Here is a 22,807-nt window from a genome sequence, read left to right on the forward strand (position 1 = left end):
TCCAAACCTACTAGGGGAAGAAGACTCCTGTCTTTCAGTGTCTGGTAGCCCCATTTGTTCTTTGGTTTGTGGCAGCATAACTAATCTCTCCCTCAGTTTTTTCATGTATGCCTCCATGTTTTTTTCTTTCTTTCTTTTTTTTGAGATGGAGTTTCACTCTTGTTTCCCAGGCTGGAGTGCAATGGCATGATCTTGGCTCACTGCAACCTCTGCACCCCTGGTTCAAGCAGTTTTCCTGCCTCAGCCTCCCGAGTAGCTGGGATTACAGGCATGCGTCAGCACGCCCAGTTGATTTTGTATTTTTGGTAGAGATGGAGTTTCATCATGTTAGTCAGGCTGGCCTTGAACTCCTGACCTCAGGTGATCCACCTGCCTTGGCCTCCCAAAGTGCTGGGATTACAGATGTGAGCCACTGCACCTGGCTGTCTCCATGTCTTCTTATAAGGGTATCAGTCATACTGGATTAGGGCCCACCCTAACGACCTCATTTTAACTTGATTACATCTGCAAAGACCCTATTTCCAAAGAAGGCAAAATTCTAAGGAACTAGGGGTTAGACTTCAACATATCTTTCGGGGGGACACAACTCAACCCATAACAGTAGTCAACGGCTGTGGCAGGCTAAATGTGGCTCCCAAATATGTCCATATCCTAATCCCTACAGCCTGTGAATATTACCTTATATAGCCAAGAGGATTTTGCAGATGTGATTCTGAGATTGAGAGATTATGCCGGATTATCTAGGTAGGCCCCAAATATAATCACCACAGTCCTTATAGGAGAGGTAAGAAAGTCAAGTGTAGAAGGAGGTGATAGAAGCAGAGAGAGATTTGAAGATTAATAGGCTGCTTGCTTTGAAGATAGAGGGAAGGGACCATAAACCAGAAATAAACCTCTAGAAGTTGGAAAAGGCATGGAAATAGACCCTCCCTTAAGGTCTCTGGAGGGAGTGCAGCCTTGATTTCTACCGAGTAAAATTGATTTTGTACTTCAGACCTCCAAAACTGTAAGAGAATAAATGACTGTTTTAAAACCATTGAGTTTGTAGTAATTTGTTGCAGCAGCCACAAGAAACTAATACAACAGCTATATAGAATTCTTTCAATAATTGGAGAAATTTGAATATGGATTGCATATTAATATTACTGAATCAGCATTAAATTTGTTAGGTGTAATAATGTGATTGTAGCTATTTAGGAGAATATCCTATTTTTAAGAGACATGCCACCGTATTTAGGGAGAAGTGCCAACATATTTGCAGTTTATTTTCAAATGGTTCAGGGGCTGTCTGTGTACATGAGAAGACAAAGATAAGGCAAATGCAGCAAAATCGTAATAATTGGTGAATCCAGGTGAAGGGACTATGGCTGGTCTTTGTACTTTTTTTTCCAACTTTTCTGTAGGTTTAAAATTTTCAAAATAAAAAAATGGGAAATACTTCAAAAATTGTAATCAGACATTATTAGTACAGAAGCTTTCATACATTATTTTATTTTTACAGTAAAATTAATGTAAATTGATAGAATTTTACTAATTTCACTCCCAAGTTATATTAAAAGCCTTATATATGTTTGATAATAGCATATGTAAACTAGAACTCTGAATGATATCCATTGGTCATAATACGTACTATGTAGCGGTAATGGTGACTTTTGTGATTGCACAAGTCCAGAGATGCCCCAGATGACATTGACTTAGACATCTGGTTATTCTAAGGCTGAAACTGAAGTTGAATAGAAGGTTTTAGTCAAATACTGAGATGAAAACTGAGGCAGTCCTGGCGGCTGGGCGGGGGGAAGTGTGTGTATATATATACACACATAGACATCATGCTTCTAAATATTTACAGAAAAGGTAGATTATCTACAAAAGAATAAGAATCAGACTGATATGAGATCTTACAAACCTAACCCCTTTCTCTTTCCTAAACACCAAATTCTCATATTTCTGACTTCCTATTTGATATTTACACTTCGATATTTACCAGGAGTCTTCAACATTTTGTTCCAAACAGTACTCTTGGTTTCCTTCCTCCAAGACTACTCCTCACTCATATCAGCAAATAGCAGCTCTTTTCAAGTGCTCAGTGTAAAAACCTACAATTAATCCTTGATTTCTCTTTTAGTCAGCCTATACTAAATCAATTTCATTTAAAATACCTCGGCTACTACTCTGCATCTCCACTGCTACCACCTGCCTCTCCAGTCAAATTCTCCAAGAGCACTCTATCTCATTTAAAAGACAAAATCTCTGCAATGGCCTGTGAACCTCCTAATATGTGGCCTACATAATCCAGCCCTCAAGCACCTCTCTGATCTCTGTAAAACTTTCCCTTGGTCAGTGTGCTTCAGCCACATTAACCAGCTTGCATATTTCTCACATTCACCAAGCTTGTTCCTGCCTTGGGGCCTTTGTACTTACCATGTTCTGTTCTGAGAATACTCTGCCTCAAGATATCCTACAACTATCTTACTGTATTCAGCTCTCTGCTCAAGTATTAACTGATGAAACCTGTCATCCCTACTCCACTCCATGTTCTGCTTTACTTAACAGCAATTGCACATATGGCCCCCTGAATAATATAAATTTATTCGCTTATTTTTACTTATCCACTAATTAAAATGTAGACTTTTTCTATTCTGTTTACTGCTGTATTCCCAGCATGTTTTATCCGAATGTGCAGTGGTTTCTTTTCTTCTCCCTTATTGTGGGAAGTGATGTGCACAAATACACATAATGGAGCCTGAATGTCATATTGCTTTCATACCTGTGTGAATTTTGGTAAGAAAGGAAAAGTAGCGATTGACAGGTAATATAATTACATTCAGTCACTCTCACAGTTAGCTGTTTATTGCTTTCCTGCTCTTATTCTCAGTCCCCAGGACCAAAGGTTGACCACTACCTTCCCCCACATATAATTAGGTTATTTACCCAACGCCGTGCAGGTGCCTGTTAAAATGAAGTTATATACTTACCTTATAAACTCAACTTTTCCCTGTTGTCTTTCTGTCTCACCCTTACCTCCATGCTTTAAATTAAATTTTCAGGCTTAGGCCTTATCTCTCAGTAGAGCCTTATAAGGTATGTGTAAAAGCAGGAAAATGTTTCCTGGGGATGAAGCTTTGAAAAGCTTTTTTTTTTTTTCTTTTGGCAATAAAATAAGGTAGATTCAGCACAATACCTGATAACTAAAAAGTCTCTTTAATTGAGTGGGGCAGACAGCAAGTGTGTCATCCTGGAAGATACTATTTGGGATTCTTTTTTTTTTTTTTTTTTTTTGAGTTAGAGTCTCGCTTTGTCACCAAGGCTGGAGTGCAGTGGTGCGATCTCGGCTCACTGCAACCTCCAGCCACCAGGTTCAAGCAATTCTCCTGCCTCAGCCTCCCGAGTAGCTGGGATTACAGGCGCTCTGTAATTTTTGTACTTTTAGTAGAGACAGGGTTTCACCATCTTGGCCAGGCTGGTCTTGAACTCCTGACATCATGATCCACCCGCCTCAGCCTCCCAAAGTGCTGGGATTACAGGCGTGAGCCACCACGTCCGGCCTATTTGGGATTTTATGTAGGTACATAAGAGAAAAAAGTGAACAAAAGCAAGGGGCTACCAGGACACTGCAGTATGCTTAACATGTATTTTCTAGTAAGTTTGTATTATGCCTTTATCTTGGTACTTTTATCTTCTGTTCTCACTTGATCTTTTTGAAATGTATTTTAAATCCTAATAAAAATATATAAAGTCCTGAATTAATAAAGGGTTAAGTGAAACTTTTGTATATCTCACTGCAATTTTTGGAAAAAAGGGGGATGTGGGGAGGGGGAATTGCCTGGGGTAGTGAGTGAAAATTGTAACCAGGTTCTTACTAAGGAATATGGCAACTGCATAACCAAATGTCAGTGGTTACCAAACTTATGAATCACCTGGTGTTGTGTCATAGATTGTCTACCCTTGCCTCACCCCCAGTGATTTGGATCAGTGGAGCTATGTGGGGTTTAAGGAATATACAATATATATTTATGTATATATTTGTGTGTGTCTTGAAAGCTTCAGGGTTAAATAAGTTTTAACTGTTTAGGAAACACTATTGTTTAAGGTATCCAGTCTCAAAAATGAAGGCCTTTAAAACTTATCTAATTTTTCATTACATTTCTTGCCCAGAAAATTGTAAAATACCCAACGATAACAATGGGGAATTGTCTACCTATCAGCACTTGACTAAAAAGCTTTACTATCCATGACAGCAGCCTTTGCATTACTCTATTCTGATAGCATTTAACATCTTGAAACCCAGGAATAAATACCTATAGATTCACAATACCTGAAAGGAATACCAAATTGAGACGAGAGCTATATAAACCAAAAATTGCTTCAATCACAGAATGGAGGTCTACAGGTGCGGAAGGAAAGTTTACTATATATGGTGAGGCTTGGTCGCAAAAGTATTAGGAATATTTTCAGGTTACTACACAATTTTGCGAGCTCAATATGCAGTTAACACTTTTTCCCTCGACTCTCCTGAGCAGATTGACATTGACCGCAGCCGTGGCATACCGTCTCACCTTGGAAAAGGCAAATTATGTGCACATGACCGTGTCACTACAAGGTAGTTCTCGACCAAGCTACAGATTATACCTTTACTTTATATTCCTCTCCCATCATCTGCAGGAAAAGGGATAGGTGCTGAGGGAAATCCCCTAAGTAGAACTTACAGTAAGCAGTGGGAAAACAGCTTATTTCAAAATTAACACTGCGTTTCTCACCAGGAAACAATCTGCTGGGCACATATTCACGGGTACGTAACCAGGCCAAAGACAGTTTCAAGAGCAGCCCTCTAAGGCAAGCCCCAGCCTATCTATACCATAGTAAGATACCACTATCAATCTACGTAAGCCTATAGCAATGCCTATGTGAAAAGAAAATAGTTATCTGTGCTTAATGGAGTTGTGTGCTCTCCTAAAGTTAACCAGACGTGAAGCCAAAAACATAAACTGGGACTGACAACACAAGAAAGATTCTTTCACTGAGGTGGTTAAGTAGCCCTGAAAAGAGCCTTTGGAGTCAAAGCAGCCGGCGACCCGCCGAGGGAGGGAGCGAGCGAGCGAGCGCCAGGTCCCGGCAGGGACTCACTTGGAGCTGGTGTACTTGGTGACCGCCTTGGTGCCCTCGGACACGGCGTGCTTGGCCAGCTCGCCGGGCAGCAGCAGGCGCACGGCCGTTTGGATCTCCGGGACGTGACGGTGGAGCGCTTGTTGTAGTGCGCCAGGCGGGACGCCTCTCCCGCGATGCGCTCGAAGATGTCGTTGAGGAAGGAGTTCATGACGCCCGTGGCCTCGGACGAGATGCCGGCGTCGGAGTGGACCTGCTTCAGCACCTTGTACACGTAGATGGAGTAGCTCTCCTTGCGGCTGCGCTTGCGCTTCTTGCCGTCTTTCTTCTAGGCTTTGGTGATGGCTTTCTTGGAGCCCTTCTTGAGAGCCGGCGCGGACTTTGCAGGCTCAGGCATGGCCAGACCCAAGACCGACAGTGACCCCCGAGAACGCAAGCGGAGCCGCAGGTTCGGGGTCTACCGGAAACGACTGTGTACTTACAGAGGCTGGGCGCATGACGCTGTGTTATGGTTCGCGAGTTTTCCGCGGCGCGCAATGCGAGGGAGACGAGATTATGTAAATGAGTGGATTCTGGCTGAGCTATCCTATTGGCTATCGGGACAAAATTTGCTTGAGCCAATCAAAGTGCTCCGTGGACAATCGCCGTTCTGTCTATAAAAGGGTGAAGCAGCGGCGTTTTCGGCGACTTTCCCGGTCGCCAGGCAGGAGCTTTCCTCGGTGACTGCTATCGTTGTCATGTCTGGTCGTGGCAAGCAAGGAGGCAAGGCCCGCGCCAAGGCCAAGTCGCGCTCGTCCCGCGCTGGCCTCCAGTTCCCGGTAGGGCGAGTGCACCGCTTGCTGCGCAAAGGCAACTACGCGGAGCGAGTGGGGGCCGGCGCACCCGTCTACATGGCGGCGGTCCTCGAGTACCTGACCGCCGAGATCCTTGAGCTGGCGGGTAACGCGGCTCGGGACAACAAGAAGACGCGCATCATCCCTCGTCACCTCCAGCTGGCCATTCGCAACGACGAGGAACTGAACAAGCTGCTGGGCAAAGTCACCATCGCCCAGGGCGGCGTCTTGCCTAACATCCAGGCCGTGCTGCTTCCTAAGAAGACGGAGAGTCACCACAAGGCAAAGGGCAAGTGAGGCTGACGTCCGGCCCAAGTGGGCCCAGCCCAGCCCGGCCCGCGTCTCGAAGGGGCACCTGTAAACTCAAAAGGCTCTTTTCAGAGCCACCCACGTTTTCAAATAAAAGAGTTGTTAATGCCGGCTACTCTGTCCAGCGTTCCTCAGTAGTGAATAGCGAACCTGGAGCTGACGGGACGGGGCAGGTGTGTGTGTGTGTTCGTGCGTGCCGTCTTGCATTTGGAGCACGTAACTGCCTTGGCTCTTCGATGAGTGGGTCCCCAGTCCTAGAACTTCCCAGGGCAGGTGGAGGCACCAAACGTCCTGGGCGCCGCCACGGTCCACTCCGCACAGTCACAAACACCAGCGCCGCGGGCAGTACCCAACGCGCTTAAGTGTTGCGCGCGGAGCCCGCGCTTCCCTAGTGGTTTCCGCAGGCCACGGCCAGGCACTCAGACCTAGTCTGGCACTAGCGGGACGTGCTCCTCGTCCCCACCCCCGATGGGGAGGGCCCTGAGCGGGTAGTGCTCGCCAGTGTGGCGGAGCTGGGTCTTGGCTTCACTGAGCTGACTTAAGTCTTAGTTTCTGTTTTGTTTTCCAGAGCGCCCTGGCGGCGGAGAGTAAGGGCCTCGGAGGCGGAATCTTGCGCCCTGGGGGCGGGCACCTCTCCCACCCAAAAGGCACCCGACAGGCGAAAAACGATCCGCCAAGTAGCAACTGGGGGCGGGGGGGGGGGGGGGCAAATGGAAGAATGAGGTTTCATGCGGGAGCCGCAGGGCGCAGCAAGAAAGGGGGGTATTGCGGGCAGTGTGTTCTCAGGAAGCGAAGGGCGGAAAGGAAACAATCTGACAAAGCTGCAATGGAAAATGGCTTTCACCCTGAAGGAAAGGGGAAAAACAAGCTTGCAAAACTTCGCCAACTGGTAAGTAGAAAGTGAGGCGGGTGGGCGGGGTTAGGGAGGAATCTGCCCAAGCCAACCGGTGACTTTAGGACGGGTGACGTCACAGCCAATGGACAGCCAGCGCGGGATTTTCAATTATTGTTCCGCCCAATCGGGAAAAGACTGTGCTTATAAAGACGGCTGCCGCGGGGCTACGAACTCGTTTCTCTCCCCGCCGCTGCGCTGGTGAGCTTGTGTTTTGGTTCGCTATGGCCCGTACTAAGCAGACTGCCCGCAAGTCGACCGGCGGGAAGGCCCCGAGGAAGCAGCTGGCCACCAAGGCGGCCCGCAAGAGCGCGCCGGCCACGGGCGGGGTGAAGAAGCCGCACCGCTACCGGCCCGGCACCGTGGCCCTGCGGGAGATCCGGCGCTACCAGAAGTCCACGGAGCTGCTGATCCGCAAGCTGCCCTTCCAGCGGCTGGTACGCGAGATCGCGCAGGACTTTAAGACGGACCTGCGCTTCCAGAGCTCGGCCGTGATGGCGCTGCAGGAGGCCAGCGAGGCCTACCTGGTGGGGCTGTTTGAAGACACGAACCTGTGCGCCATCCACGCCAAGCGCGTGACCATTATGCCCAAGGACATCCAGCTGGCCCGCCGCATCCGTGGGGAGCGGGCTTAAGAAGCGCGGTTCAGCCGGAGGTTCCATCGTATCCAAAAGGCTCTTTTCAGAGCCACCCACATCAGCACTTGGAAGAAGCTGTACCGCTTGCCCTCCGTGCTCCTCCGGCATTAGAGCGGGGAAGGCACTTCCGGTTAGGCTCCCAACGAAACGGGGTCGGGTGACAAGTCGGGTCCCCTGCTGCGGTGCCATCTTGGGCTTTGCCGACTTCGGCCAATTGGCCTATCCGGGCTGCGGCCGCTTTCCTGGGCGCCGGCTTGCGGGCTTTGGCGGGCCGGCTCCTCCCGCGCGTGACCGGGGCCCTGCGTGGCGGGGAGGCCGGAGCAGGAGAGACGGGGCGTCGGGCCCGAGGCCAGGGGTCACTAGGGGGACGCTCAGGGCTCGCGGTCCTGAGCGCGCCTGGCCTTTGCGGAAGTGGAGGGCCACACGCCCGTGCTTCGCGCCCAAACCGGCCTCATCCGGCTAGGGAGGGAAATGACCACCTCGGCCTCGCCGGGGTTCTGCGGGCAAACGTGGGGAGAACTGCGCTGGGGCTGCCGTTCAGTCCCGCGACACCTCCACTAGCACAGTGGTAACCCCCACATCCTGCCCCTAAGCCAAAATTCCCGGGGCACGGGGTGGTGGGCGAAATTTTGTGAATTTGGGCTTAATCGAGCCGTTCCCTGTCCATGTCCACCGAAGGAGATTCACTGTTCCAGTGAAGGCACTCAGTCCTCTTAGAAGCTGCATGCATGGTAGGTCTGGATTTTCTGTCCAGACTCAGTAGTTCCTTTACATTGTTTTCGTCGGACATGTGGGCACACGCTGGTCCCCGAGTTCAGATCCTTGGGAAGACAGTAGATCAAACAGGGAGAACGTGGGCCTCCGTTGGGCAAATGAAGTTCCTCACCTTAGGAAATCGTGACAGGAGGCCACAGAGGTGATCTCTATAGTCTCTGGGAGCTGGGAAGTCCAAGGCCTCTTAGTGGGAAAGTGAGGCAGGGTCTTGCAGAGCCCACTCTACACAGGGCCAGATACAAATGGCTGTAGAGGTCTTAGATAACACCTTCTCGGTCATTTATTTGCACCTCAAAAGAAGCCAGGGCTTTGGTTTTCTGTTTGTTTCATCACAGTTGACAGGTTAAAAGCATTCACTGCAGAGATCTGTGAGAATTAAGAGGAGAGAAGGGGAAATGGATTAAAACTTCGTTTTGTAAAGCTGCCATTTTGCCTTTCCTGAGGCGTGTTAAGCAGGAGAGCAGCGTAGGTGAGCTCTGCTGGAGACTGCCACATGTTTCTGCTCCAGGGTCACAGCAATTTCTAGAGCATGCCTCTGGGTCTCTGCCGAGACCCTCGTAACCTGCTTAGGCCCACAATGTATGGGTGATATTCTGACTTCAGAAAGTAGTGACTTTCAGAGGTGGGTGGGTCACTATCTCTGCACCCAGCTTCTCAGGCCCAGTACTGACTGTGCAGAGACTGGAACCTGGGGATGTTGGTGTCAGACATCTAGGTCCTCTGACTGCCCCCACAAGGTCACACTCCTTTTACTCACCAGTCTGGGTACCTCTAAACTCCAGGCGGTCTCCCTGGCTGAATCTCAAAGGAAAATTTCGTGGCATTTTTTTATATCCAGTCAGGAATAGAATTCATTACATCTTGTGGTCCTGGCACTGTGAAGGCCTGCACTCACAGGAATCTGTCAGTCTTCGTATTTGTTTGTGAGACCAGCATAAGCTGAACTCATCAATACAAGATAACATTCTAAAATGTTAAGTTTTAACATTTAATCATTCCCTGTACTTAAGTCATTGTCTACCCTCAGGTGAGAGTTAAAGGATAATTAAGGATAGGGTAAAGAAATACTCTTCCTCTGACTGGGCATTGTGGCTCACAGCTGTTAATCCCAGCACTTTGAGAGGTCAAGTCGGGTGGATTGTTTGAAGTCAAAGTTCCAGACCAGCTTGGGAAACACAGCGAGACCCTGTGTCTCTACCAAAAAAAAAAAAGTAAGACAGAAAGAAAAAAGAAAAAATTGGCCGGGGGTGGTGCCATTTGCCTGTGGTCCCAGCTACTTGGGAGGCTGAGGTGGGAGAATCGCTTAAGTCCGGGAGGCGGAGGCTGCTGTGAGCTGAGATTGTGCCACTGCACTCCAGTGTGGGTGACAGGGAGTGAGACCCTGTCTCGAAAAAAACCCACTTCTTCCTCTAATAACTAGCTTCTACGTGGCTACCTTGGTTGCCAGTAAGTCCACTCTGAATCTGTGGCTTTTATGAAGTGAAAAACGTGCTTTGTTCACATTTAATTCTGCCTTAGGCTAGTGGGGGACAGGGGTGTGTGTGTGTGTGTGTGTGTGTTTAGAGGGAAACTACGTGGTAAGAGACATGGCCATGTTTACACTGCTTTTTCTTCCTTAGAAGAGGACTTGTCCCCTGGGTCCACTCTCCTGGTCACCCTTATCCTTCTCTAGGTCCCCATCTCAGTCTTCTCATGTCTTTCTCTTCCCCATCAATATTCCTGGTTTCCCCTATGCTGGCTTTGGCCATCTTCTTTTCTCCCTGCAACTCAAGTGAGATTGATTCCCTGCTTTCCAGATTTCTGTCCCTTAGCTAAGCGCTCCCAAATTGCTATCTTCTGCTGAGACCCTATCCTGAGCTCTACACATTTTGTGTGTGTGTGTGTGTGTGTGAGAGAGAGAGAGAAACAGGGTCTCACTCGTCCAGGCTGGAGTGCACTAGCACAATCAAAGCTCACTGCAACCTTGGACTCCTGGGTTCAAGGGCCCTCCCACCTCAGCCGTCTGAGTAGCTGGGACTACAGGCACATACCACCAGGCCTGGCTAATTTTTTTTTTTTTTTGTAGAGTCAGGGTCTCGCTTCATCGCCCAGGCTGGTCTTGAAATCCTGGGCTCAAGCCATCCTCCCACCTTGGCCTCCCAAAGTGCTGGGATTATAGACTTGAGCCACTGTGCCTGGCTACACCAATGTTTCTAACTGCCTGGTGGACAGGTCCTTCTGGATGGATACCAGGCACTTCAAACCCAGCTTGTTTCCAAAACCACATGCATCATCTTGCTTTCCAAGCCCATTTGTTTCTTTCCACATTCCCCATCTTCCTGGAAGACACCTTCATTAACCCCATCTGTTCTAGTCGGGTGTCCCTTCCTCTTGTCCTCTCTCCAAATATCATGAGTTCCAAATATTACTAAATCTATCTTCTGACTTTCAATTGTATCACCTTTTCTCCATCCACCCATGACCATGCCTTAACTGAAGTCCTCGCCAGCTCTGGTGTAGTAGATCACATAGTCAGGCTGGTCTTTCTGCCCTGCCACTGAGCTTCCACTCTGTATGACAGCTATCTTTTTTTTTTTTTTTTTTTTTTTTTGTGAGACGGAGTCTCGGCTCGCTTCTGTCGCCCAGGCTGGAGTGCAGTGGCACGATCTCGGCTCACTGCAACCCTGGCCTACCGGGTTCACACGATTCTCCTGCCTCAGCTTCCGGAATAGCTGGGACTATAGGCGCCCACCACCACGTCCGGCTAATTTTTCGTAGTTTTGTATTTTTTGTATTTTGTGATCTGCCCGCCTCGGCCTCCCAAAGTGTTGGGATTACAGGCGTGAGCCACTGCGCCCGGCCAAGAGCTATCTTTTAAAAAATGAGGGTTTTTGGTTGGTTGGTTGGTTGTTATTGCTGTTTTGAGCCTGTCACTTTCATGCTTAAACATTTTCCACGACCTTCCCATTCGCTTCAGAATGAAGTTCACATTCCTTTGCATGGCAGTTCAGAGCACTGGAGGTTAATTACTAGGAAGGACTCTGGAGTTAGACAAACCCAAGTTTGATTCCTAGCCTTGTCCATGTAAACAGGTGCATGACTTCAGGAAGCAAATCTCAACAGGTTTAACTTTTCCCATTTGTAAAACAACAACAAGTAACTTGCTCGTTGTTTTGTTGGAAATCATGAAAGTGACAATTTCTGTAAATTGCGGTGCTCATGCCTGTAATCTCAGCGACTCGGGAGGCTGAGGCAAGAGGATTGCTTGAGGCCAGAAGTTCGAGGCTGTGGTGAGCTGTGACTGTGCCACCGCACTTCAGCCTCGGCAACAGCAGTGAGACCCCATGTCTAAAAAAACAAAGGACCTAGCACAGTAGCACAGTATCTGGTCCAGAACAAGCACCCAATTAACTTGTGCTACTCTATTAATAGTTACTAATTAAAAAAAACCCCTCAAAATATTATACATCTAGTTCTTTATGTTTCCCACAGCCTTCCCAGGTTTCAGATGTTCTTGCAGCTGAGCAAGAATGTTCTAGCCCCACACGACATCTGCAATCTCCAAGTACACAATATCTTCACACATACCATTTCTGTCCAAAATGTCCTCCCCTTCTTTGTAACCCTGAGAACCCCCATTCTTCAAGATTTAGCCCTATGAGCCTTCCCTTGCTCTTCTGGTTTTTTGTTTTTTCTTTTTCTTTCTTTCTTTTTTTTTTTTTTTTTTTTTGAGACAGAGTCTTGCTCTGTCGCCCAGGCTGGAGTGCAGTGGCGCGATCTCGGCTCACTCCAACCACCGTCTCCCGGGTTCATGCGATTCTCCTGCCTCAGCCTCCGGAGTAGCTGGGACTACAGGTGTGCGTCACCACGCCCGGCTAAGTTTTATATTTTTAGTAGAGACGGGGTTTCACCATGTTGGCCAGGATGGTGTCGATCTCTTGACCTCGTGATCTGCCTGCCTTGGCCTCCGAAAGTGCTGGGATTATAGGCATGAACCACAGTGCCCGGCTCCCTTGCTCTTCTTTGCCCTCATCTCTTTGGGCCCTCCTCCTTGCCTCTGCCCTCTCCTATCTTAATACCCCTTCCCGCCGGGCGCGGTGGATCACGCCTGTAATCCCAGCACTTTGGGAGGCCGAGGCGGGCGGATCACGAGGTCAGGAGATCGAGACCATCCTGGCTAACAGGTGAAACCCCGTCTCTACTAAAAATACAGAAAAATTAGCCGGACGTAGTGGCGGGCGCCTGTAGTCCCAGCTACTTGGGAGGCTGAGGCAGGAGAATGGCGTGAACCTGGGAGGCGGAGCTTGCAGTGAGCCGAGATTGCGCCACTGCACTCCAGCCTGGGCGACAGAGCGAGACTCCGTCTCAAAAAAAAAAAAAAAAAAAAAAATACCCCTTCCCTTCCTTAACCTCAGCATTAGGCTGGCAACATTTCTCAGGGTAAGGATTTGTCTTTGTTTATTTCCGTAGTAGCAGTACCCAAGCAACGCCTGGTCACAATAAGTCGAGTGAAACCGTCTCTCAAAAAAACAAAACAAAACAAAAAACGAACTGCATTGAGAGGGAAAGGCAATAAATATATCACCTTTGGTTTCTCTGTCACTTCATGGCCTCATTCTTCTTTCACACAGAACTTTTCATTTGATCCTTAAAATAATCCTGTGAAAAAGGCAGGAATTCTCAGTAATTGGCCGGGCACGGTGGCTCATGCCTGTAATCCCAGCACTTTGGGAGGCCGAGGTGGGTGAATCACCTGAGGTCAGGAGTTCAAGACCAGCCTGGCCAATATGGTGAAACCCGGTCTCTACCAAAAATACACAAATTAGCTGGGCTTCAAACTAAAGCAAATCTTAACATTTGAGTAAACATCTGGGCAACGTATATTCGGGTTTTAAATACTTTTTCATTAAAACAAAAACTGTTTTAAAAAAAAGAAAAAGAGGCCAGGCGCGGTGGCTCACGCCTGTAATCCCAACATTTTGGGAGGCCAAGGAGGGTGGATCACCTAAAGCCAGGAGTTCGAGATCAGCCTGGCCAACATGGCAAAACCTCCATCTCTACTAAAAATACAAAAATTAGCCCGGCATGGTGGTGAGCGCCTGTAGTCCCAGCTACTTGGGAGGCTGAGGCAGGAGAATCACTTGAACCTGGGAGGCGGGGGTTGCAGTGAGCCAAGATTGTGCCACTGCATTCCAGCCTGTGTGACAGATCGAGACTCCATCTCAAAAAAAAGAAAGGGGAAGGAAGGAAGGAAGGAAGGAAGGAAGGAAGGAAGGAAGGGAGAGAGGGAGGAAAGGAGGGAAAGAAGAAAAAGGAAAGAAAGAAAGGAAGGAAAGGAAGAAAGAAAGAAAAAGAGAAAGAAAGAAAAGAAAAAAGAAAGAAAGAAAGAAAGAAAGAAAGAAAGAAAGAAAGAAAGAAAGAAAGAAAGAAAGAAAAAGAGAAAAGAAAGAAAAGCTGTTACCTGCATCAGTGGCTTTCAACCTTTAATGTGTATCCGGAGGGCTTTTTTAAAGCACCGATTACTATGTCTCACCCCTCAGCTTCTCATTCAGTAGGTCTGGCATGGGGCCCAAGATTTTATCCCAGGTGATCAGTGCTGCTAGATGAGAGGCTACACTTTGAGAACTACTAATTCAGACAATGGACGTGTTTTGTCCGCCACTCCCTTTCTTTCTTCTTTGATTTATCTTCAAATTTTTGATATTTCCTTCTTTAGTGGATCTTGGTGAGGATCAGATATATTCATCAGCATTGCCTTTAAAGTTAAAAACAATCAGTGATATTCGAAATACCAATGCTGGAAATCACAGGTCAGATTTAAAAGGGAAAAGGAAACATCTTGAGCATTAAAACCTCTATTTCTCACCTGGACATCTTCACAAATGTTATTCTTGCCACTTCCTCCCTGCCCTCGCCCCCTTTACTATGTAGGATGCCAATCATTCTGCTCTTTATTCAGAGTCCGACACAAGCCCCCACGTCCATAGCCAAGTTTTCCCTGGTTTCCCAGCAGCCAGTGACTTCTGTAGCATTAGGATTCCTATAGTAGTTATTGTCTACGTTCCCCAGCAGATTGAATATGTACTGCCTCTTACTACTGGACTGTTTATTCTTAAATGTGTACAGGTATGGATTTCTGTCGTCTATATATTATGCATTTATTTGTCTTCTCCGTTCTGATGGTAAGCTCCTGGAGGGCAAGTCTTGCATCCACTGCTTTGCTGGCAACCCGACTGGTAAGCTTCTGGAAGGCAAGTCTTGCATCCAGTGCTTTGCTGGCAACCCGATTGCTAAGTACCGTGTTTTAAGCTTAGTTCAGTCTCAAGTGTTTGCAGCCACATCTGAAGACCAATAAAGCAACTGCTGGTTTATCCTTTGGGAGCTGACAGAATTTCTTCTCCCAAATACATACACAGTAAAATCATAAGCCTAGAATGAAGAAAAAAAAAAAAAAAATCTTACGGGCAATGCAATGGCTGCAAAACTATAAGGATTAGAAATGTGAACCCACATTTTAATCCAAATTAGGGCAATTTAGACGTGGTAGTGTAAAGAATAGCTTGCTGTAATATATGCCATGCTGATATAGAATTGGCTTTTGCCTTGTCAAAATTAAATTGTGCTTTCTGTATTGATGGTGGGCATGTTTCTGCAGGTCTCTCATTCTAAGCTACAACAGGCCCTAAGAGGTAGAAGTCATATGCCTGAATTACCTGTGAAGTTGCTTTCAGATCATATCGTTGGTTCACTCTCATAGAAGGATCACGTTAAAATATCTCTGCATTTGTATCCTTGCAATGCCACAACTGAAAGACAGTTATCTCATAGGTCCTTGATTAAATTAGGAGCCTTTTTACTGAACACAAGAAATGATACTTTTCAGGCACTGGGCAGATAACTTGCTAGAAACGCATTTTAACTGTACTAAGATTGAGCCGAGTGCGTGGCTGGAGACACCGTATAACATGGACCCTTACTAAGGCATCTAGTCCACCCGCTTGTTATGTAGAGGGTAAAATGAAGCCCAAACCAGTCAATCGTGAACTCTAAGCCGATCAGGTGGGAAAGCCGGCATCTCTAGAATGAAAACCTAAGGCTGCTTCTCCCACTTTGCCTGAGCAAATATAGTGAGATTACATAGCAAGGCATGTGTAAATTGCCAGTGCCTATTTCTCAGAACCAGATTTGGTGATCGCAAAGACTGACGTGCCCCTCTAGGTGTGCCTATACTGCACCAGAAGAGCAAGCCGAGAAAGCAGTGCTCAAACCTACAGCATTCAGCCTTTCATATCGATAAAGGCTTAAAAAAAAGAAAAAAAGCCCAGGTAAGTGAAAAAGCCGCTTTCGGCCAACGACTTAAGTCTTTACGGCTGTGAGCGCTATGCGCCACAGTAGCTTTCCGTTAACTTCAGATCCGATTGTCGCCCCACTGCCAAAGTTACCTTCCAACATCGTTACTGTTGCATTTTACGCAGTCAAGTGTCCAACTCCTCAGATGAGCAAGTGGTCGGCCCTAAAAAGGGCCTTTGGGATCGAAACGTGCAAAGCTGGAGCGGCGGCCTAGCCTCCGAAGCCGTACAGGGTACGCCCCTGGCGCTTGAGCGCGTACACCACATCCATGGCTGTGACGGTCTTGCGCTTGGCGTGCTCGGTGTAAGTGACTGCGTCCCGAATCACGTTCTCCAGGAACACCTTCAGCACACCGCGGGTCTCCTCGTAAATGAGACCAGAGATCCGCTTAACGCCGCCACGCCGAGCTAGACGCCGAATGGCAGGCTTGGTGATGCCCTGAATGTTGTCTCTCAAGACCTTGCGGTGGCGCTTAGCGCCCCCTTTGCCTAAGCCTTTTCCGCCCTTTCCTCTGCCAGACATGACTGCTGCAGCCCGATAGACAGCTTCTGTCAGGGCGAGCACGGTCTTCCCCTGATATACAAGAATATCGGACCAGATTGAAAACCGAAAGCGCGCCGGCGGGAAGCGTTCTCAATTGTCCCCGCCCCCTCGACATTTCGTCATTTCTTTTCTGTTTTCCTCTCCCTCCTCCTCCACTCTGCTCAGGTCCCTCTCACCCTTTTTTTTTTTTTTTTTTCTTAAACCACTGCACCATAGTCCCCGGGAGAATTCAGATCCCAACCGGGGCTTCCGGCTTCTGTAGTGGCTTTGGCCTGTGTCTGGTCTGAGGACGCCCGGAAGGCGTTGCACTGAGGCTAAGGGAAAGGTCTTCTGGAGGGAGCCTCAGGAAGAGCAAGTGGAGGCCAGAGTCTGGCAGGAGCGCGCCAGCGCAGGATTTAATCCCGACGAGCGGATTCAGAGCCGTGCTTATATAAAGCTTCAGGAAGCGCCGTTCCGACGATGAGGCCGACACGCGAGCAGGCGACCTCAAGAGCGGCGGCGCCAGGGATCTGTGCGCCAGGGGAGGACGGGAGGGAGCAGGTTCGCCGTAATTCCTGGCTCTAGGCTTTGTTTTGTTGGACCGAGCCACTGTATTTTAGCTCACACAGGAGAATTCTGGCCCTGGGAAAATTGGTCTCAGCATGCTGCCAGGCTTTCTCATGGAGGTCAGCGAATCCCAACACACTGTCGGTCAAAGCCGTGCTGGAAGAAACAAAACAGTTCTCCCTCGGTAGAACTGAGGGGGGATTGGTCCAGGGCTCCCGCCGATACCAAAATCCAGGTTGCTCAAGTCTCATAGAAAATGGCGTAGTATTTGCACGTAACTATGCACATCCTCCCGTGTATTTAAATAGTCTCTAAATTACTTTATAACACCTAATCCAATCTAAATGCTATGTAAGTAATTGTTATACTGTTTTTATTTTTACTATCTTTTGTTGTACTTTTTTTTAAAAAAAGAAATTCATTTGTTTAATATTTTCGATCTTGGGGAACCCGCGTTTTTGGAGGGCCTGCTACATAGAGAGGACTGAGGGATATTCTGTGCATCCGTTTCTACGGATCCTCTAAATCGGCCTTTGTTTTCAGCCGGGATTTAGTGCCCAACTGTGTCCTTTGGAGGCCCCACATGGAGCTAGCAAAGTTTGCTAAATCGGGTTTTGCAAGAGGACTGTCTGCTCCATACCGAGAGTAATTACCACAAACTGCCCTATGAAATTGGTTGGGGTTCTGACTGTTAGCATGTTTATTACTTTATCAGGGCTCTCTGTAGGAGGGTTTATGAGAAAATCTTCTGGTTTCTGCTGAAAGAATCGTGTTTTGTTGGGGTTTTTTTTCCCAAAAAATATTATTTTTAAAAACTCTTCTGTGCCCTGTTTAATCTCCCTATGTGGTCATAAATCGTAAATCTGTATTCAGACTTCTAGACCCGAGACACGTAGATCCACCTGGTGGTTCTTCAGTCATTTTAAGCCCAAAACTCAAAATCTCCCGAAATCAAAATGTTTGAACTTATAATCTCCAGGGTGTGAGTCACGGGGGATGAGGCGAGCAATTCTCTCCCTCCCCGCGTAGAGCTGGTTCTCCTGTCTGCTCATTGAAGGGTTCCACTACGCATCACAGCATCTACATGCCTAAACCAACACCCCAGCATTGGCAACAGATATCTTCCTCTCCCTTGGCTGCTTCAGGACCGAGAAGAAACATGCTTGCCCTTTTCTGACTCTTTAGTAACTCTGGCCGAACCTATCACATTATTTTACATCTCTTTACATCTTACTACTCCCCCATCTTGGCTGTGTGCTCCTTACTGGCAGTGATTTTTGTTTATTCATTTTTGTAAACTGACACTTAGTTCAGTGTCCAATATAAGCTCAATAATAGTTTATAAAGGAAAAGTTCCTGCATTTGATTGCTTTTAAACACTATTAGAAAAGACATAACCAAATTGCAACATGATAAAACAACCGCAAAACAAGGCTGAGAGAAGTAGTGATTTCTGGCGTCAGAGGGCACAGGACCCTGGGCAGAATCAGAGATACGGTGTCTATGCAGTTACCTTTTTAAGGGGATCAGGACATGCTACCTCGAAATGTGCCAGTTTCGACTTAAGAATTATTTTCAGCTGAAATAAACAGCTAAAATCCCTTACCTGTTTAATAGCAGATCCTCCTCGCAAATCTCAAATTTTTAACTCGGTTGTCATAAATCTTCTTCAGCACTAGAAGCAAATCTAATCTCAGAGATGAGAAGTTGTCACCACAGCCAAATAGACATTGTCACAAGACTCAAATCTTCCATCTATTCTAAGGGCCCATTTATCTTTTTCAAAAGTCATTTGGTTTTCCATATGTCCTTTATTCCTCCTCCTTTTCCCCTGCTGTTAGGTAGATCCCAAATTCTAACCACTCCTTTGAATTACTCATCTCAGAGTGCTCCCATGTATACAGTTTTTTTGTTGTTGTTTTTTTTTTTTTTGACTCAGGGTCTTACTCTGTCACCCAGGCTGGAGTACAGTGGTGCAATCTCAGTTTAAACCCCCAAGTCTGTGGTATTTTGTTATAGTCCCCCTAGAAATTAATACAGGATTCATGGTCTGCCAAAGTCTCATTCCCTGCTCAGACCGACAATGGATGGTGGGATCCTTTGTGATATGTACTCTGTGAGTTAGAAGCAGTAACTTAGAGCTGTTGAGGACAATACCTTTGCACCTCATCCACTGAATTTTATTTTCAAAGATACAGTCTGAAACTCCCAGAGGGTGAGTGCCTTTCCAGTGTGTCAGAGCCATTAGTGGCTGAGCAGACCGCTGAGCATGTAGATTTCTAGGTCAGGGCCCTCTCCCCAAAGAAATCATACTCCCTGGTTGAACTGAACCTAAATCAGGTTTAAAACTAGACAGATGCCAACCAACTTAAAATTCCAAAGATATCCAAGACCTGCCCATGGCCCTGGGATTTGAGGACAACCTGTGCATGTCCTGGCTATGGCAGTTCAGGGGTCTCTAGCTTAGTGGGAATGTCTATGTCCTACCTTCACCCTTCTGACTCTTCCGCCCGCATCTGCCCCTCCTATGACAACGGAGTGTTCATTCCCCAAATACAGCACCGTGAAAGAGAGGCAGGAACACCGGATAGTCTAAGACCTGGTCTTTCTTGGCTGGTGTGAGACAATGGAGGCCTCACTGCTTGGTCTTTTCTGGTTTACTGTCAAAGGTTGAAGCTGGGGCCTTGTGACGGCCTCCTGTTCTCTGTTCCAGGGATGCTACACAATAGAAGCTCTGGGCCTTGACCATGGAAAGGTCCCATGAATTCTCCACTCAGCCCAACTGAGCCCCCTGCTCTCACACTGGGTGAGGAAACGATAGGCAGTGCGAACACGTGTATGCACACTCACTGAGGAAGTGCAGCCTGTCTGACCCAATCTCTCTCACCCAGCCTAGGGTCAGGCCATGGCAGGACACTGTTCCCTTAACTATCAGCAGCCATCTTGGGGATTTCCCCACAGGGCCAGGGCAACAGAATCTGGTTCTCACTGTGACCATGGTCTGGAAGGACCATGAGGAATTCTCCAGTGCTGTCGGGGTTTCCGATACTGGCACAGACAGTTTAGTAACAGCTTTGACACCTTTTGGTAATGGGACAAAGTTAACACTCCTGCCGCTATCCTGTGAAGGCCAACAACCTTCCTAGGCCCCATAGGAAACTTTTGGAATGTCTTTGTTGGGTTGAGGAACCGGGGCAAAGTAGTACCCAATTTTTTCATGTCAATATCAAAATGTAATCATTTCAGGTACACAGAGTTCCGCACTTTCAGATTAGTCTTAAAGAAAAGAAAATCGCCGGGAACGGTGGCTCATGCCTGTAATCCCCGCACTTTGGGAGGCCGAGGCGGACGGATAACCTGAGGTCAGGAGTTCGAGACCAGCCTGACCAACATGGTGAAACCCCACCTCTACTAAAAATACAAAAAAAAAACTAGCCGGGCTTGGTGGCGGGCACCTGTAATCCCACCTACTCAGGAGGCTAAAGCAGGAGAATCGCTTGAACCCGGGAGTTGGAGGTTGCAGTGGGCTGAGATCGCACCATTGCACTCCAGCCTGGGTGACAAAAGCGATACTCCATCTCAAAAAAAAAAAAGAAAATCAAGTAAAGAGCAATTCACATTCTCTTGAAAATTCTCATTATGTCCAGCTGGTTCCAGGGAAAGCCTGCCATGAAACTGGTATTGTTACTTAGACTTAGGGTCCTTTGATCAGAATTGATGATGTCCTCAGCTAAGTGAGTGCTAGGAGTGGGCAGAGATGAAGTGATGGATGTGACGGAGTTGTAGAATATAGATTTAATAATATTTGGTGTTTTAGGGCGGGGCGTGATGGCTCATGCCCGTAATCTCAGCACTTTGTGAGGCCAAGGTGGGCCAATCACGTGAGGTCAGGAGTTCGAGACCAGCCTGGCCAACACAGTGAAACATTCTCTCTACTAAACATACAAAAATTAACCGGGCGTGGTGGCTGACACCTGTAATCCCAGCACTTTGGGAAGCCAACGCGGGCAGATCACGAGGTCAGGAGATCGAGACCATCCTGGCTAACACGGTGGCTACTACGGATACCCGTCTCTACTACAGATACAAAAAATTAGCCGGACGTGGTGGCGGGCACAAGTAGTCCCAGCTACTCGCGAGGCTGAGGCAGGAGAATGGCGTGAACCCGGGAGGCGGAGCTTGCAGTGAGCCGAGATCGCACCACTGCACTCCAGCCTAGGCGACAGAGCAAGACTCCGTATCAAAAAAAAAAAAAAAAAAAAAAAAAATGGTGATTTAGGCATTTGGAGAATGCATGCAATAAAGGAGCTTCTGGCCTGAGGAGCTATGGGGTTGATGTTAGATTTCAGTAACATGGAGAATGCAGAGAGAAGAAACTGCTTTTATTTTTGTTTTTGGTTTTTTGAGAGAGTCTCTCTCAGTTGCCCAGGCTGGAGTGCAGTGGCGAGATCTCTGCTCACTGCAACCTCCGCCTCTCGGGTTCAAGCGATTCTCCTGCCTCGGCCTCCCAAGTAGCTGGGATCATAGGCGCCTGCCACCACACTCAGCTAATTTTTTTGTATTTTTAGTAGAGACGGGGTTTCACCATGTTGGCTGGGCTGGTCGCGAACTCCTGACCTCAAGTTATTCACCCGCCTCGGCCTCCCAAAGTGCTGGGATTACAGGCATGAGCCACCACGCCCAGCCAGAAATTGCTTTTGAAAGCAAAAAGATGCATAAAGTCCCTCCCGACATTGAAAATTGAGATTCCTGTTCTCTATCTGGGAGAACACATCCACCAGTTGTTATTACTCTAATCAGTAAAGGGTCTCAGCTGGAGATACTTGTGAGTAAGCCCTCAGCAAATCGATAAGGACAACGAAAGGCAGGGGATTTGATGAGATCTTCCCAGGGGTTAGGGAGAAAAGAAGAGGACTGAGACAGCCACGCTGGGCAAGCAGGAACATTGATGGGAGTTGGTAGATTAGGAGAATACCAAGAGACAGAGGATAGCTGGAAAGGGATGAGGGCCACCAGAAGACAGTATGTCCCAACGAGGCAAAGGAGGTGTCAACAGGGTCCTATTGTGCACCGAAGTTCAGGAATAATGATTATAACTTAACACTCCTTAAGCTCAGTGACTGCTGGCTGTGCTTGATATTTTATGTCTTACACATCACCACAACAATCCTGCAAGAAAGGCAGATGTTTTATCATTCTCACTTTACAGACTAGGAAGCTTTGAGTATTTTGCCCAAGTTCCCAAAACTATTAAGTGTCAGGGCCAGGGACTTTGTCCAAAGTGCTAGGTCTTCTTCCAAAGTTCATGTGCTTGGGCAGAAAACAGCCACCGAGAAGCTTGTACTGGAAACTCAGAGAGGAAGTGACAGGAGGCCTTGTGATACACAGAGTTGAGGGCCTCACTGCTTCTCCTGACTTCTCTACCTTTCCAGACAGCATTCTTCTCAGGTTCTAATAAGCTTATCCTCTCCTACCTGGTTTAGCAGCTCCTCCCAGATTCATGTATCCTTCCAGTTCCCCGTGAAATTCTGAGTGCCATCAGAATGGGCATTTTGCCTTGTTCATCTCTCCAAGTCAGCATCCTGGAGCATAGTAGATGATCAGGAAATGCCTGATTGCCCTAATTCCACGGGCCTCTGAATTCTCACTCAAAAGGGCATAATACCCAGGCCCCTCCTAGGTTTCAAAGAATTCTCAGGAATTTGCAGGCCAGAAGCAAGTATAGCCTGAACTCTGGAAGGAAATTCCTCCAGGTTGGCCCCAGAAGAGGGAGAGGTAGCTGCCCTGAGCTGTACCCCTTGCCTACAAGTTGCTACAGTCCACCATCAGGATAATTGTGT

General features: G+C 47.6%; 3 protein-coding genes and 1 pseudogene across 7 annotated transcripts; 2 read left to right on the forward strand and 2 right to left on the reverse strand.

Moving 5' to 3' along the window:
• Positions 1–1,459: 1,459 nt before the first annotated feature.
• Positions 1,460–5,500, reverse strand: LOC134734278 (histone H2B type 2-E-like; annotated as a pseudogene).
• LOC134734279 (histone H4) lies at positions 1,460–19,512 on the reverse strand. 5 transcript variants are annotated; one of them, XM_063626188.1, is made up of 5 exons: positions 15,971–16,442; positions 14,395–14,957; positions 13,990–14,283; positions 13,114–13,187; positions 7,068–8,915 (listed from the first exon to the last, which is right to left on the reverse strand). In XM_063626188.1, the coding sequence occupies exon 1, from the start codon at positions 16,398–16,400 to the stop codon at positions 16,089–16,091; it is 312 nt and encodes a 103-aa protein (XP_063482258.1). In that variant the 5' UTR covers positions 16,401–16,442; the 3' UTR covers positions 7,068–8,915; positions 13,114–13,187; positions 13,990–14,283; positions 14,395–14,957; positions 15,971–16,088. The 5 variants fall into 5 exon arrangements, with proteins under 5 accessions (XP_063482254.1, XP_063482258.1, XP_063482253.1 ...); XM_063626183.1 differs by lacking the exon at positions 13,114–13,187 and having other exon boundaries at positions 15,242–19,512; XM_063626187.1 differs by lacking the exon at positions 13,114–13,187.
• Positions 5,841–6,506, forward strand: LOC134734275 (histone H2A type 2-A). The gene has a single exon (XM_063626181.1). The coding sequence runs from the start codon at positions 5,841–5,843 to the stop codon at positions 6,231–6,233; it is 393 nt and encodes a 130-aa protein (XP_063482251.1). The 3' UTR covers positions 6,234–6,506.
• Positions 7,362–7,772, forward strand: H3C15 (H3 clustered histone 15). Its single transcript, XM_063626174.1, has one exon. It carries the CDS (start codon positions 7,362–7,364, stop codon positions 7,770–7,772), a length of 411 nt encoding a protein of 136 aa, XP_063482244.1.
• Positions 19,513–22,807: the final 3,295 nt, after the last annotated feature.

The sequence above is a fragment of the Symphalangus syndactylus genome, chromosome 12 (assembly GCF_028878055.3).
Source record: "Symphalangus syndactylus isolate Jambi chromosome 12, NHGRI_mSymSyn1-v2.1_pri, whole genome shotgun sequence".
NCBI lineage: Eukaryota > Metazoa > Chordata > Mammalia > Primates > Hylobatidae > Symphalangus > Symphalangus syndactylus.

Excerpts from the sequence above, each read along its gene's own strand:
- LOC134734275 (XM_063626181.1), top strand. The coding sequence starts at position 5,841 with ATGTCTGGTCGTGGCAAGCAAGGAGGCAAGGCCCGCGCCAAGGCCAAG.
- H3C15 (XM_063626174.1), top strand. The coding sequence starts at position 7,362 with ATGGCCCGTACTAAGCAGACTGCCCGCAAGTCGACCGGCGGGAAGGCC.
- LOC134734279 (XM_063626184.1), bottom strand. The coding sequence starts at position 16,400 with ATGTCTGGCAGAGGAAAGGGCGGAAAAGGCTTAGGCAAAGGGGGCGCT.